The sequence below is a fragment of the Synchiropus splendidus genome, chromosome 1, assembly GCF_027744825.2.
Source record: "Synchiropus splendidus isolate RoL2022-P1 chromosome 1, RoL_Sspl_1.0, whole genome shotgun sequence".
NCBI lineage: Eukaryota > Metazoa > Chordata > Actinopteri > Syngnathiformes > Callionymidae > Synchiropus > Synchiropus splendidus.
Genome location: NC_071334.1, coordinates 55,473,336 through 55,486,810, shown reverse-complemented (window position 1 = coordinate 55,486,810; position 13,475 = coordinate 55,473,336). Strand labels below are relative to the sequence as shown.

Here is a 13,475-nt window from a genome sequence, read left to right as displayed (position 1 = left end):
GCAATGTCACACAGGTGATTTTGCTGTTGGTTTCAACGATTTCAGAACAGATAATATCCATTCCTTGTGGAGGTCAAAAAGTAATCAACTTCAGAGAACGTGTCACTAATGTGAGCAGATGAGATAAACGAAAATGTCATGGAGAAGGTCAAAACAGGTGCAGCTTGCCAAAATCATACTTAGGTGAAGAACAGTCATAAATATGTGTATGACACGAAGTTGAGCTTAACCTCTCTTGTGATCCTGCCTTCAAATCACAACCCAAATACAAAGAGAGATACAGTACTCACTCAGTTTGCGTAAACTCATCCTACGACCTGGAGAAAATGCCAAAGAGTCAGATTAGAAAGCAACTTTCCACACAGAACGTTCCTCAAAGCTGCACATCATTTGAATCAGGGACAGAGAGCAGTGAGAGATAGGGTCTAATAAACAGGGTGGTTTCATGCACTTCCTGTGTGATGCTCAGTCGACCAGCGGTGACAGGAAATACAGATACAAGGGGAGACGACAGACACCGACAGGTGGAGATGTGAAACTTGATACACATGATAAAAAGGTGCTGACATAGCTCAAATCGTGTCGTCAAACAAAGGTCAAATGGTGTTTGATCGCAGCGAGTCAAGGAAATGTCAACATTGTACATGTTTTCTGACCGGCTTTAAATTTCATCTCACATTGTTTGGATGCAACATATCTGGCCCAAAACCAAATGATGAGTCACGAATGACGAGTAATCCGTTAGTAAAGTCAAGTCACTTTTATTAAGATAGGAGTGAACTTCCTGTTTACGTCTCCACACCCACATCCTTCCTGCCCTGCACCAAACATTCAAAACAAGATGGAAACGCAGAACTTCAGAAACATCGTGGTATCAAGCGTTGCAGTTTCTCATCCTGAGCAGGTTGGTTATGAAGGAACTTACTGTCCTTTCTCACCAAGATAGTTACAGTAGCTGATAGAGTTCATCACCGTATCAGTAGCAGAGGGTGAGTCAGTATAAAATACTGACCTCCAAGCATTTGAACAATTTCTAATTTAGTTCTCTTGTTGTACTATAATAGCATCAATGATTTATTGTTTAACATGCAAAAGTCATCTGAAAATGGACATAATGTGGGAGGAAAAGATGACGCATGAAAATAGAATAATCATGAAATTGATATTGTTTGAGTGGAGACACTGCTTAAAGGTCTGATCTGATTCTGCTGAGCCCCACTGGAGTTGTGAAGAGAACTTAAGACAGGAAGACAGAGAGGAAGCAGTTTCACCTCATCATTGGTAGCATCAATAAATAATAACTACTTTTTGGTTGGAGTGGGAACAATATAATAGTAGAAATCCGACCTGTCCAGGGTGTATTCCTGCCTCTCGCCCAATGACCACTGAGACAGGCTCCAGCACTCCCCGCCACCCTGAACAGGACTAAGCGCTGGTTAACTGACGATGTACTGTACATATGTATTTTTAGAAAAAAAAAATTACATAAAAATCTGTACATATGAAGGGCAAAAAATGGTGATAAAATTATTTAATAAATTTGTTTTAAATAAAAATAAAAAAGGGGACAAATTTAAAATATACAGAAGCTCTGAACTGCCATGGTAAGTTATTCTTGTTTATGTATTATCTCGTTCGTACGTTCATATGAGGAAAAAACATGTTCGTACGAGATAATTATCACGTTTATACGTTCAGATGTGGGATGACCAGAGACCGCTGAGTTGATGCTCAGACCGCACCTGTTTCTCAATGGACTGAGCATTTAAATGCCGGACTGTCCGGCCAACACACCAAATGAAATGAATTAACTGACATGTGTTTTAGACTTTGTCATCCTGGAGCTTGTTAATATGGTCTTCTGACAGACACAGTTTCTCAAAGAGCTGCGCAGACTGCCATTGTGTCCGTCCGGAAGCAGTTGCTGTCCGAGCATCGTGACAAGCAACGTGATCGTTTTCTCGTACGAACATAATAATTATCTCGTATGAACGAGATAATACATAAATAAAAATAACTTACCATGGAAGTTCAGAGCTTCTGTTGAAATAAAAGTATCCATCATTAACTCTGGACTGGATATATACTGCATCAGAACATCAAACTGTGGGATGCTTCTACATGATCTGTTCTCACTGCACTGTACTCAGGAGGGTCACTAAGGAGCAGCTTTCTGCTGAGAACCGCTGCCTCCAACATAAGGCTGATCCACATCCCTTTACCTTTGACTGAAGGAGGACTTGAGCGTGTCCGATTCAAACCTTCGCTGCGGCATTTGAATCACAGAGATGTGAGTATTAGATAATACACATCATGGGCCACATAATGTGATGTGGTGGTCCAGATTTGGCCCCCAGGCCATATGTTTGGCTCAATAATTATCAAGGTTATATATCTTATAGTCAACATGTGACAGTTAGTTAGCGTTGTCAATATGGTCCATTGCCCCGGGTTCAAATCCATTGGTCAAGGTCCAGCTGTTTGCCTTGTTGAGAACAAACCCTCTCATTGTTTGTGGTCGATTTGAAATGATGTGTGCGGATGAGCTTCCTGCTTCATTGTCGGGTGACAGCGAAAAATGCTTGATCGGAGTTTAGTAATTGAGGGCCGTTAGTGTTATTGACGCCTCATAATAGCTGAGTGAAGGAGCCTCATTAACTCATTAGCAGCCTAATGGTTCGTGTCATTCAGCTTTCAGTGAAAGAATTTTCAATTAATGCATTACATTAAATGGACACTGACGATTGAAGGACACTCACTGTGGAAACCTCATTCTGCCAGCTAAAAGCTGTAACCTCCCCTCACTCATGATCAAAACTCTTCTTCTTCGCATGTCAATATACAATATTTATGTGATATTTCATTTATTTATTTGGATCTGAAAACATTAGTTCAGAAAGACACACGAGCTTGCGTTTTGAGACTGTTTCGGATATAAAATTTTAATGTACAATCTCAACACCTACAGTATGTCATCATTCCAGCACCAATTCAATAAGTTAGACACTAAAATATTGAGCCCAGTTGAAATTGCGACTCTTTACTGTCTCCCAGTGGCAGAAGAGCCAAACTACATGACAGATTAATGCATTTGGTGACATATTGTTTTGCCAGAAGCCCCAGATGTTGAACTGTAGTATCATGTTTATGAGCAACGGCAAAATGGAATTATTTAGATTTTCTTTTTCCGAGAAAGCCTTTACTTTTTGGGCTGCACGTAATGGCTTCTTCCCCAGATGTAGTGAATAACATATCTTATATAGGAGTTGTTGCTGGTTTTCCCACTGGTGATGGTCCTCCCTCAACTCTCAAGCAACAATGATCATCATCACTATGACCAATACTGCTCATCGTACTGTATATTATACTGCGTCTGCCGCTATTTTTCCATCCCCAACAAGCAGTGTGTTTGACCGTGCCACCACCAAGTTCTCGGACCTGGTGAAGCCAAGCAGTGGGTCCAGTTTGTGGTGCAGTAGTGTCGTCACTATTTACTCCTGGATGACCCACGATTAAAAGTAGTTATACTTCATTGACAGTGCAACAGGGTCATCAATTTCTCTGGCCTCTCTGTTTCCTAGAATCCTCCTTTTTTAGTCACACTCATATGAGTTACATCATCAGTGATCAACAATGGATATACCAAACATACTACAGACGGCGCTATACTAAATTAAATGTAAACACTGGACTGCTACAAACATATTCTAGGAATGTTACATCTTAGACTTAAGTTACACAACATACTGTAATATACAGAAGGATTCCACACAAGCGAGAGTAGGATGTATTCCAACCTGTCTTTATTTCACCACAACACCAAAGATAACTTCTTCACCCTTTTCGTACCGCGCTTTCACTTCCCACAACCCCCAGCAACTCCGTCCCGCTGCCCCTCCCCTCTCTGACACACTTCTGCAACAACATAGCCAATCAGAACATTGACGATCAACTATAAAACTAACAATTTAACAGGTATTACAATACATTAGAGGTGAGAGAAGTTCAATCCATTTCAATCGCGCTTTGGCTCCATCTAGCGACCAGAAATTAACATTGCTTGGCTTTCAAATTAAATGGAATGTTTCTTTTTATGGTGCTCATAAAAATAAAGTTTTCTCGACAAGACTGAGTCTATATATTTTTGTAAATGATTTTGTGATTTTGTAAATGTATGATTTGTATGATTTTGTAAATGAACAGATTGGTGCAGTCAAATTGAATGAATGTCGAATGAAAGGTTCAAAGTGAACACCGGAAATGTATTGAAATTCTCAAACATACACACAAACATTTACGTTTCAGGAGAACTATGTAAATACAGGGAACGATCCACGGAGGCACAGAAGATGCAAAAGATGAATATTTACATTTTAAGTTGAAGGTTTACTTACTAATACAAATTAAATGTTAAAAATACATCTTAACATTTACAATATATTATTTACACGCAGTTTAATGTTTACTGAGGTGCTGATTTCCACCTCGCGACAAGGGTCATCCTCGTCGAGCACAGGAACTGTGACGTCCTCCACGATGTGTTCCTCAAATCCTTCATCGACTACATCCTCATCACGGACTTCCTCCACCAGCATGTCCTCCCTCTCCAGGTTCTCGAGCACTGGGGTGAGTGTTTGGCCAGTCTGCACTTCCCAGTGGCTCACCTACAAAAACGACACAGAAAAACAGGAAGAGTTAATTTGATGGGGAAAAAAAAAACTTCTATTGCAGAACAATTTATTCTTATTCTCATGTTGAATGTACGCTGATGCCTTGCCTGTATATGCATCAGCCCTTCCAGCAGATGGACTGAATTAGACCGACAAAAGCCCCAGAAAACAATGAATAAAACGACTTTTGTAGCGCTTAAATCCACACGAGAATTACATCTTATCATTAATTATATCAACGGGATTTAAAGACAGACTCGCCTCGATGGCAAAGAAGAGCGCGGAAGTGCGAATAGAGCGAATGAAGACTTGTATTTGGCAGCAGAAGCGCAGAGGAACATGATTGGTCCAACGCGTGCCACGTGACTGGAAGCTGATTGGCCACGGAGGCTTACTTTCGGGTTTCCTTTCGCCAGGCCCGCAGCTGATTGGCTACTGTGGGCTTACGTTCACGCTTACTTTGCTGACTTCGGATGACACGCAAATTCGCCAAGGTTTCCATTTTTCTTAAAAAAAAATTAATGGAATCTTGACTAAAAAAATGTAATATTTAATACCAGTCGCTTTTCAAATCAAAAAACTTAACAGCAATTAGGGGTCAGTGGTTAGACACGGACAAATAATTATTAAATCTCAAAATGATTTTTCCCCAGTAATTGGTGACTCCATTGGTAATTGATTTTTCATTCTCCATTTTTTTTCCGAGGAACAACTTTTTTGTTATTTTCTCTGCAGCCGGACAAAGAGGAGTGGGGAGGGTTGCTCTCTACCAATCACGTGCACCAACATCAGTGTGTATTTGCATATAACTCCCATGAGCCTTTGCTCCGCAAAATCATTGAACCACTTATTAGACAAAACCTTAATTTATAAATCGGCACACTATTATAAAGTGGGGCAATAGGAGATGTCACTGAATACGATCTTAAACACCACAAATTACTGTACCATGACTTAAAATGTGTAATAGCAAAAACCTATATAGGATTCTGAGAGCGCATCTGTATAGCGTAACAGTTCGCTGTTACATCAAATAAAGTTGGTACGATACAGAGAAGATTAGCATGGCCCCTGGCGCAAGGATGACACGCATAATCGCGAAGCGTTACCAATCTTTTAGGAAAGCTCAACTCAAAATGTTACTTAATAGCAGTGAGGGGTCAGGGGTTAGACACGGACAAATAATTATGAAATCTGCTTCAGTTGTTTATTCTGGAAATGTAAACACAATGCGCAGGGCGCTTCAAAATTAGTTTTTCCTCAGAAATTAGTCACTCCATTGGTCCTCCATTTTTTTCACAAAGAGCAACTTTTGAAGCCATTTTTTAGGTTTGACAAAAATGACGTGTTGTCTTTCTGTCCAGACCATTTTTTTCCCCAAATATAACCAAAATTCGACTTCTGAATCAATTTCTTCGCTTTCCTTTGATGTCTACACGGAAGACAGACGAGTTGTCTTTAAGTCAATTTTGTGTTTTGAAAAAAATATCATTTTCTGGCATTTAAGTCTGTCGTCCTTCTGTACGGACCAGTTTCTAAAACAATCACTGAAATTCAGGCTGCCGTTTTTGTTGTGCATGTCCCACCAGGGGGGCACAGCATGTCAGCCTTCTCCACTCTAAATCTTTAAGCTCTTCACAATTGGTCTCTTTCCTCTTCTTCTTTACTCTGGTATTTCCATCTCCGACATTCCTGCTCCAACAATGTCTCTCCTCTCCATGTGTCCCAGCCATCTGGTCTCTCCATCTTTGTCTCAAAACTACTCCTCATGAGACCCATTTCTGTTTAAACCAAAATTGACTCATAGTGTCAGTCTTTATTAAAAAAATATAATCAGAATCAGAATAGAATTTCGTGCCATGGTCTGTGGGGGTCCCACCAAGTAGGATAGTGCTTCGAAATAAAGTGCTGTTAATAAATAAAATACAATCAAAATGAAAATAAAATATAATAATAATAGTCATGCATGCCATGTATGAATATTCTATTTCAGTAATTTATGATAAAACATTTAGCAAATAAACACACGCACCCAGGTTTACAGCAAAAGCCGCAAAACCAAACCCAGTTGAACACACAAGTGAGTGGGTAAGTTGATCGAAATATCCTGTGACGCACCGCATGCGTCTGACTTGGTCAGACGTAATGACGTCAGCTCCTACATTGAGCAAATCACACCCAAAACATTCGCGCGAAATTGTCACGAGAGTTGCTGACATCATCCAGGGAAGCGACCATTCCTGGCTATTCATGTTCTCTCATTGGCTGACGCGCGCCTTTAAAGAACACAGCGCCGCCTCTGATTGGCCGTCGAGAGATGAGCGCTGGTCCCGCCCCGCCCCAGCGCTGGTGTGTCACCGAGGCCGGGCTGCTGCTGGAGAGAGACCCGGAGTCACCAGTTCGTCTCAGTGGCCGCTGAAGAGGGGCGGAGGGGCTGCCCCCACTACTTCGAACCATATCTCGTTTTAGTTTCCAACCCTGCATCTCAACTCGTCGCCGCCCCGATGTCGGACTTCAAGCTGGGGATCGTTCGGCTCGGCCGTGTGGCCGGGAAGGTGAGCTGGATTCCAGGGCAGCCATGTGCGGCCGGGGGAGGGCCCGCGGGCATCAGGGAAGCACAGCAAACAAACGAATTTCCAGGCGGCTATTCTACCTTTTCTGGTATCCAGGTGTTTATCTGAAAGCGCCGCGTGTGTATGTGGAATTTTGTCTTCAGTGCCCGCTCTTTACGTTTATTTTTTTCAAGACGCCGACTGGCTCGCCTGGTTCTCTGTGTCTGCGGCGCCTCCACGCAGCGACTCCGGGAAGCTAATGCTAACTAGCACATAGCTCAGCTCAGGTCCAGACTTCCTGGCTTCGGCCGTCCGAACTGGTCCGTTATGTTCGTCACCGCGTACCCTAATGACAAAATGCGATGTGTGTGGAGTGTGTCCGGCGGTTATCCAGCGGTGGGTTCCTTCGTGTTAGCCGAGCCGCGCTAGCCGTGCTGCCAGGATTACAGGGTTCGGCTAACGAGGAAGCCCGCAGCTGAGTCTTTTGTGCTTCCTGATGAAGAAGACGGGATCGACCGTTGTGGTCGATGGCTGCGTGTGATTAGCTTGGTGGCGCTGACCAAAGTAGCACTGTGTTCTGATATTGGTTTTTAATGGGATCGATGTAGCATTTCGGCTGGTCCATCACCGGTCACCCTCAGAGATGCGATGCCAGCGGGGGCTGGCTCCGATGGCATCCCGCTGACAGTACCGGTCTCGCTCACATGTATGGACAGATTTTATCTATATATATGTACATGTGTCTATTTATATATATATACATACACGGTGCTATCATAGCTGTCGAGACCCCCGCGTTTGTATCTACACGTGAAATGAATCCCCAAGTCTCCAGTGGACGCGGTTGCTGTGGAGTCATGTGTCCTCAGGTGTGAGACCCCCGGTCCCGTGTGGCTCCATGTGGTTCCGTCCACACGTGTCTCCTTGTTTAGAAACCCCCCGCCCCAGCTCCGGCTGTCCTGTGGTTCTGTGTGTCGCTTTTCTGGGAAGGAAGTCTTCTAGCTTTCGTCTTAGTTGTTTCAAATGATGCGTGTATCATCGATCAATGGGTGGTTTTCAATATTATCCTGTAGTGCTGAAGGGTTTTTTTCATTTAATTTCTTTTTTATTGACTTGACTGGTTAGTTTTTGCAATCCACGTTAACAAAGGTTATATCACCTTGTTCATGGTCTCTTGTCCTGCATTGTTGTGGAAGTGCGCTCTGTCTGTGAATGTAAATGCCTCGTCACCTTTACCAGATTTTAAGCTTCTTTTGAATGCAAATTGTACCAAGGAGACGGGGGGCTGGTGAAATGGTAGCAGTGCTATTCAAATGCAAGTTCTGAAATTTGCATCTAACAGAGTGAGGTCTCAAATTCAAAAACTGCAGGTCTGCCGCTGGAGGTTTTGTTTTAAATGTGAAAAGGGCACAGCTTTTTTCTTGCTCCCTGTTTGATTTCCCATGTCGCCATACAATTGGAATTAGGAGGATTTCCATCGCCACGTGATTGGTGTGATGTTTTGCATGTGCCTAAAAGGTTATTGAACTGATTGAATCCAAAGATATGTGTTGCATTCATGTGATCATTTCTGTTTTGTTCCATAATAACGGCATCTTTCCTCCTTTCAGACGAAATACACGCTGATCGATGAACAGGACATACCTTTGGTGGAGAACTACGCCTTCGAGGTGTGTGGCTCTTATACATACATATACATAAGTGTCAAGTTACGATCAGTCTAGTCACCCACCACCTTAATGATGAGTCGGCATATGATGTGGGTAGGGTGAAGGAACCTGGCACCCTGACTCTGGTGTGGTAAATGGAATACAAAAATAAAAAAGTAAATTATTGCTAGCACCCGTAGTGTTGAATTGTGTTTTGAAACGTCATACTTGAATTTTTATTTTTCAATATTTGGCATGAAAGTGGTCCCATACGTCAGGAGTCTCAAACAAGTCCTTGCAGGGCCGGAGTGGGTGCAGGTTTTTGTTCCAGCCAGTCACCTTCTCACCAATCGGGTGTCTGATTGGTTAAACTGTATGTGCTTGATGGGTTGTAACAAAAACCTACACCCACTGAGGCCTCTTAGTGAATCAGTTTGAGACCCCGACGTTTGATGTTTTGGTCTGAATGAAGCCGTCAGCGATTAATTCAGTCGGCGTTCCAGTCCTAGTCCAGTTTGAATGTCCAGAATTGTTGGGGTGACACCAAAAACATTCCAGCTGTGACCAAATGTTTTCCATCAACTGACATGTTGTGTATGCGGGACAAACTAACAAATGGTGGGAATCTCCAGGCTCGTATGGAAGTGGATGCTGATGGGAACGGAGCAAAAATCTTTGCCTACGCTTTCGACATCGGCAAAGGTCGCTGGGCTGGACGGCCGCTGCATGAGCTGCTCTGGTAAGAGAACCTTTCAACTGATGGATATCTTCTGCTCTTGGCAGCCGGGGGGGGCACTGCCAACCTGCATGCTTCTTCAAAGTCATTGTTGGAATGAAGCAAGCCTCTAAGATGGAGTGATTCATGTTTGAAATGCTTGCAAGTCCAAAGTTGGCACAGGATGTGTGCTGTGACGCATTTTTTTTTAGTTAATAAATTATGGAAGTTGGCGTCAGCTGAATGAAATACGCTGTTTAAGTTGTGTTCTAGAGGTGTGGAAGAACCTCTGATACTGGTGTTTCATCATTTCCTCTGCATTTCCGGTAGAGGCAGTCGGAAAGGGAGGGAATATGGCCCACAAAAAACACCCACTCAATTTAAAGCAGATGTTTGGAAGTTTCATGTCAGTAGTATACAAACTGAAGTTTACTATGTAGAATATCAGAATATTGTGCTACATCTTGAATCATGAGGACTATCGTGTTGTGAGGTCCATGCCAATGCAGGCTCCTACTGAGACGTTTCTTGACTGGTGTGACCAAACTCCATTCACAGGGAGAAGCACAGAGGAGGCATCGCCCCCAGTTTCCAAGTCATCCATATTAACTCTGTGACTGTCGACAACCGACTAGACAACCTCCGACTAGTGCCAGTGGGCTGGAGTCCCAAACCAGAGGAGATATCCAGCAAGCAGAGGTGAGGGCTTTTTCGAAACGCTCTGCTAGTCCTCCGGACTTTGTTTGAACCATGTGCTTGTTCCCTCACACAGAGAGCAGTCTCTGTACTGGCTGGCCATCCAGCAGGTACCAGCAGACCCAGTCGAGGAGCAGTACCTGGAGCTGAGCCGCACACGCTACTACAACGCAAACGGGGAGTTGGTGGAGGAAGAGGAGTGCTCCTGCACCTACTACGAGTGTCACTATCCCCCGTGTTCACTCATCGAGAGGCGGGTATGTTCCTCTGCAGAGAGTTTCCAGGTTACACAAGAAGGAACATGGAGTTGGCTAGCGGCTGCTCACGACTGAAGAACCAGCCTGCACCAAGACAAAAAATGGCATCTTCAGTGCCCTCTTGCTCAAAACAACAGTTCAGAGGCACGTTCACATCCCTGAAAGGGAGCGTGTAAAAATACCTGGCATTCCTCCGTTAGCAGCGCAGGCCCCACTTTCCTTTCTCTAACAGAGATATGACTCCAGTGTAGGATCAGCCGTGGCAGCGCACTGATCACGTCACGTGAGGCCCCGCCTTCCTCAACACACAGAGCCACCTCACTGGTTCAGCAAGCCACATCCCTTATCACAATGATCGTAGTCACAGACTCGGCGTATTGTCTCTAATTCCAGTAGGATGTTGTAAGAATGGTGCTGTATGTAACGTGGCTTTAATGATGTTTGTCCCCACAGCTGCGTGAGTTCAACATCTGCGGCCGCTGCCAGGTCGCTCGCTACTGTGGCTCTCAGTGCCAGCAGAGAGACTGGCCCGCCCACAAAAAGCAATGTCGAGAGCGCAAGCGGGTTCTGGCGCTGGAGTCGGAGCCCGAGCGATGATGGACCCCGACTGGACGGGCGGGGTCGCCAACGGAGCGCGGGTAAAGAGCGACGATCGACGGGACTCTTGACAGAGGACAATGTTGGCGGCTGAATGAAAACGGAGAGCGAAAGACACTTCCAGATCCAGGGATTCTCTAAAAGCTCACGTGTTGTGTGGATGACTGGGATTATTGTGTTCTTTTTGTTGTTTTCGAGCTGCTGGAGCTCCACCTGCTGCTATGAGAGATAAAAAAAAAAGTTGTCTTGAATTGGACAAGCTGCTTTTGGACCATAAACATTTGTCCACGTTTGTCTCTCCACCCTGCTGCTGCTGCTGGGTGTGGTGTCATCAGGGGGGGCGCTGTTGTTCAGCTGGTACAATGGGACATGGACCTTTTCACTGTATTGCTCCCCCTCTGACCTCTGGTGCACATCGCTGCAGCGCCCCTGCTGTGTTTCCTCACCTACTGACCTGGCTCTCCGCTTGACCTGCAGCCCCACACGCACACACAAGTCACACTACCAGTATTGTGTTGATCCTCCTCCCTTGTTTGTTCTGCCAAAATATACTGAAGGACATTGAAAAGCTCAGACTTCTTTCAGGGGCCATGATCACTTTTACATGAATTATTGAATCAGATACGATTCATTTCTATAATAAAGTAGCCGGTGAATATGACTTTGTTCTCCGCACGTTTGTAAAGTCTTCACTTGTTGACAAGGTACTGATGTGATGTACACATTTGCTTCCTTCTGGTCATTCAACCATGAACAGAAAACTTTTCATTGACTTCCCTCTAACAGATAAGACGGTCAACAGTTTCCGGTGCGCACTTTAGGAACTACTACTGTCAGCGATTAACTTGGATCCTGTTGCTCCCTTCAAATTGACGGTAAACTCAGTCATTAGGAAAATGTCTAGAAAGAAAAATGTCTAGAATAGATTGCTTCAAACTGATACTGAAATTCCTGTTCTGAACTACAGTCAGCATTGTTTGGGTTTCCAGTTGACCTTCACATTAAACTCGAACCCAGATGAAGGAGCCAAGCTCAAGATCATCTTCTTGGAAAGCAGCTTGACGTCCAATCAAATCTCTTCTCTAGTATCTCAATGTATTCTTGTACTTCTGAACTTCAGATGTACTCTAGAAGAACAGCCAAAATCACTTCAGCAGAGAGATGAGAAACATTTTCGGCGTTTGAATGGTCCTTCACAGGCTTAAACAAATCCCAGCGCACCTTGAACTGCGCTTTAGCAACCATTAGTTTTTCACTGGGGACGTCGATTATCTGTCATTTGCGGGATTAAATCAGAGTTCAAAGTGATGTTCCAGACTAATCCAGGTTTAAGAATAAATGTTTATTTCATAATTTACTTTCTTCCTGTTGCTACTCCGACTACAAGGTTTACCATGAATGATGCGTCACGAAAATAAATGATCCAGTTCCAAACGTGATCTGTAATGTATTGAATATCATTTTGCATCTTTGTCGTCTTGCTGATGGTCAAGAATAAGTTCTTGCTGAGTTCACCTGCACTTTGAAGACGGAGGCGGTCACTTATACTCAAATGACTCCAAACATGTTGGTGGAAATCGGACACAGGGGCAATTCTTGTGCAATGATGAAAAGGAAGTCCTCAAATCTGTCACTGAATGTTTGAATGATACAGACTGTTAAATCTTCTGCCTCCTTTCAAACTTCCCTGTCGCCTCCACAACCATCATGAGTGTTTGCAAGTTGCAGGGCGGTGTTCCGTGTTGCTGAGGGGTTTGCTCTGTTATTTTTTGAAGAAATTCTATGAATGGAATTCTATTTATTTAAAACAAACCTTGAGTGTGAAAAAATAGTTTTGTCCTCAGGCTGAGATGCCAGACCTTTGTTGTCAGGACTGAGACTGAACGTTTTATCGTGTTTACCCTCCAAAAAAAAAGCAACCGCCGTCACCAACACACAAAAAAATCTTCCACATTTTGAAACTTGAATTCCGGTTTACTGTCGTGCGTCCTTGTCTTCTGCTTCTCAGAGTCCTCCAGGTGTGTTGCGGTACACAGACGCACGTGCAATTGTTCGGTTTTTGTATGCAAGTTTTTAACACTGCACTGGTCACAGATCGAAGTTTGCTTTTGTAAAGATGATGAACCATGAATGACCCAGAAATCAAGAGCTACAATATGTGAATAGAAGTCCAGTTGGAGAGAACTGACTGTCGTCTTTTTTTTTTTCCAATGTAAAATGCAAATAAATAAAAATGAACCGTTGGTGTTTTGTTTTATTTCAAATCACTTCGCTGTTGAGCATTGATAGGCTCAGGAAGTGTTCAGAGAGCTCAGCAGGTGGCGCTCTCTGTTTAAAGG

The 13,475-nt window shown here is 43.6% G+C and overlaps 2 protein-coding genes and 1 non-coding gene across 4 annotated transcripts in view; 2 read left to right on the top strand and 1 right to left on the bottom strand.

Moving 5' to 3' along the window:
• The window catches only part of sh2d3ca (SH2 domain containing 3Ca), a 49,754-nt gene extending 49,336 nt beyond the window's left edge, over positions 1–418 (bottom strand). For both annotated transcript variants that reach the window (XM_053881924.1, XM_053881932.1), the window contains exon 1: positions 291–418. In XM_053881924.1, the coding sequence (XP_053737899.1) occupies positions 291–309 (19 nt within the window). In that variant the 5' untranslated portion in view covers positions 310–418. The remainder of the gene's footprint in view (positions 1–290) is intronic.
• A 5,262-nt stretch (positions 419–5,680) lies between these two features.
• On the top strand, positions 5,681–5,787 carry LOC128752979 (U6 spliceosomal RNA). Its single transcript, XR_008413731.1, has one exon. It is a non-coding gene; the product is annotated as a U6 spliceosomal RNA (small nuclear RNA).
• Positions 5,788–7,027: 1,240 nt separating this feature from the next.
• zmynd19 (zinc finger, MYND-type containing 19) lies at positions 7,028–13,373 on the top strand. The gene is made up of 6 exons (XM_053876707.1): positions 7,028–7,225; positions 8,833–8,892; positions 9,504–9,610; positions 10,145–10,285; positions 10,359–10,539; positions 10,993–13,373. The coding sequence occupies exons 1-6, from the start codon at positions 7,175–7,177 to the stop codon at positions 11,134–11,136; spliced, it is 684 nt and encodes a 227-aa protein (XP_053732682.1). The 5' UTR covers positions 7,028–7,174; the 3' UTR covers positions 11,137–13,373.
• The last annotated feature ends 102 nt before the right edge of the window (positions 13,374–13,475 follow it).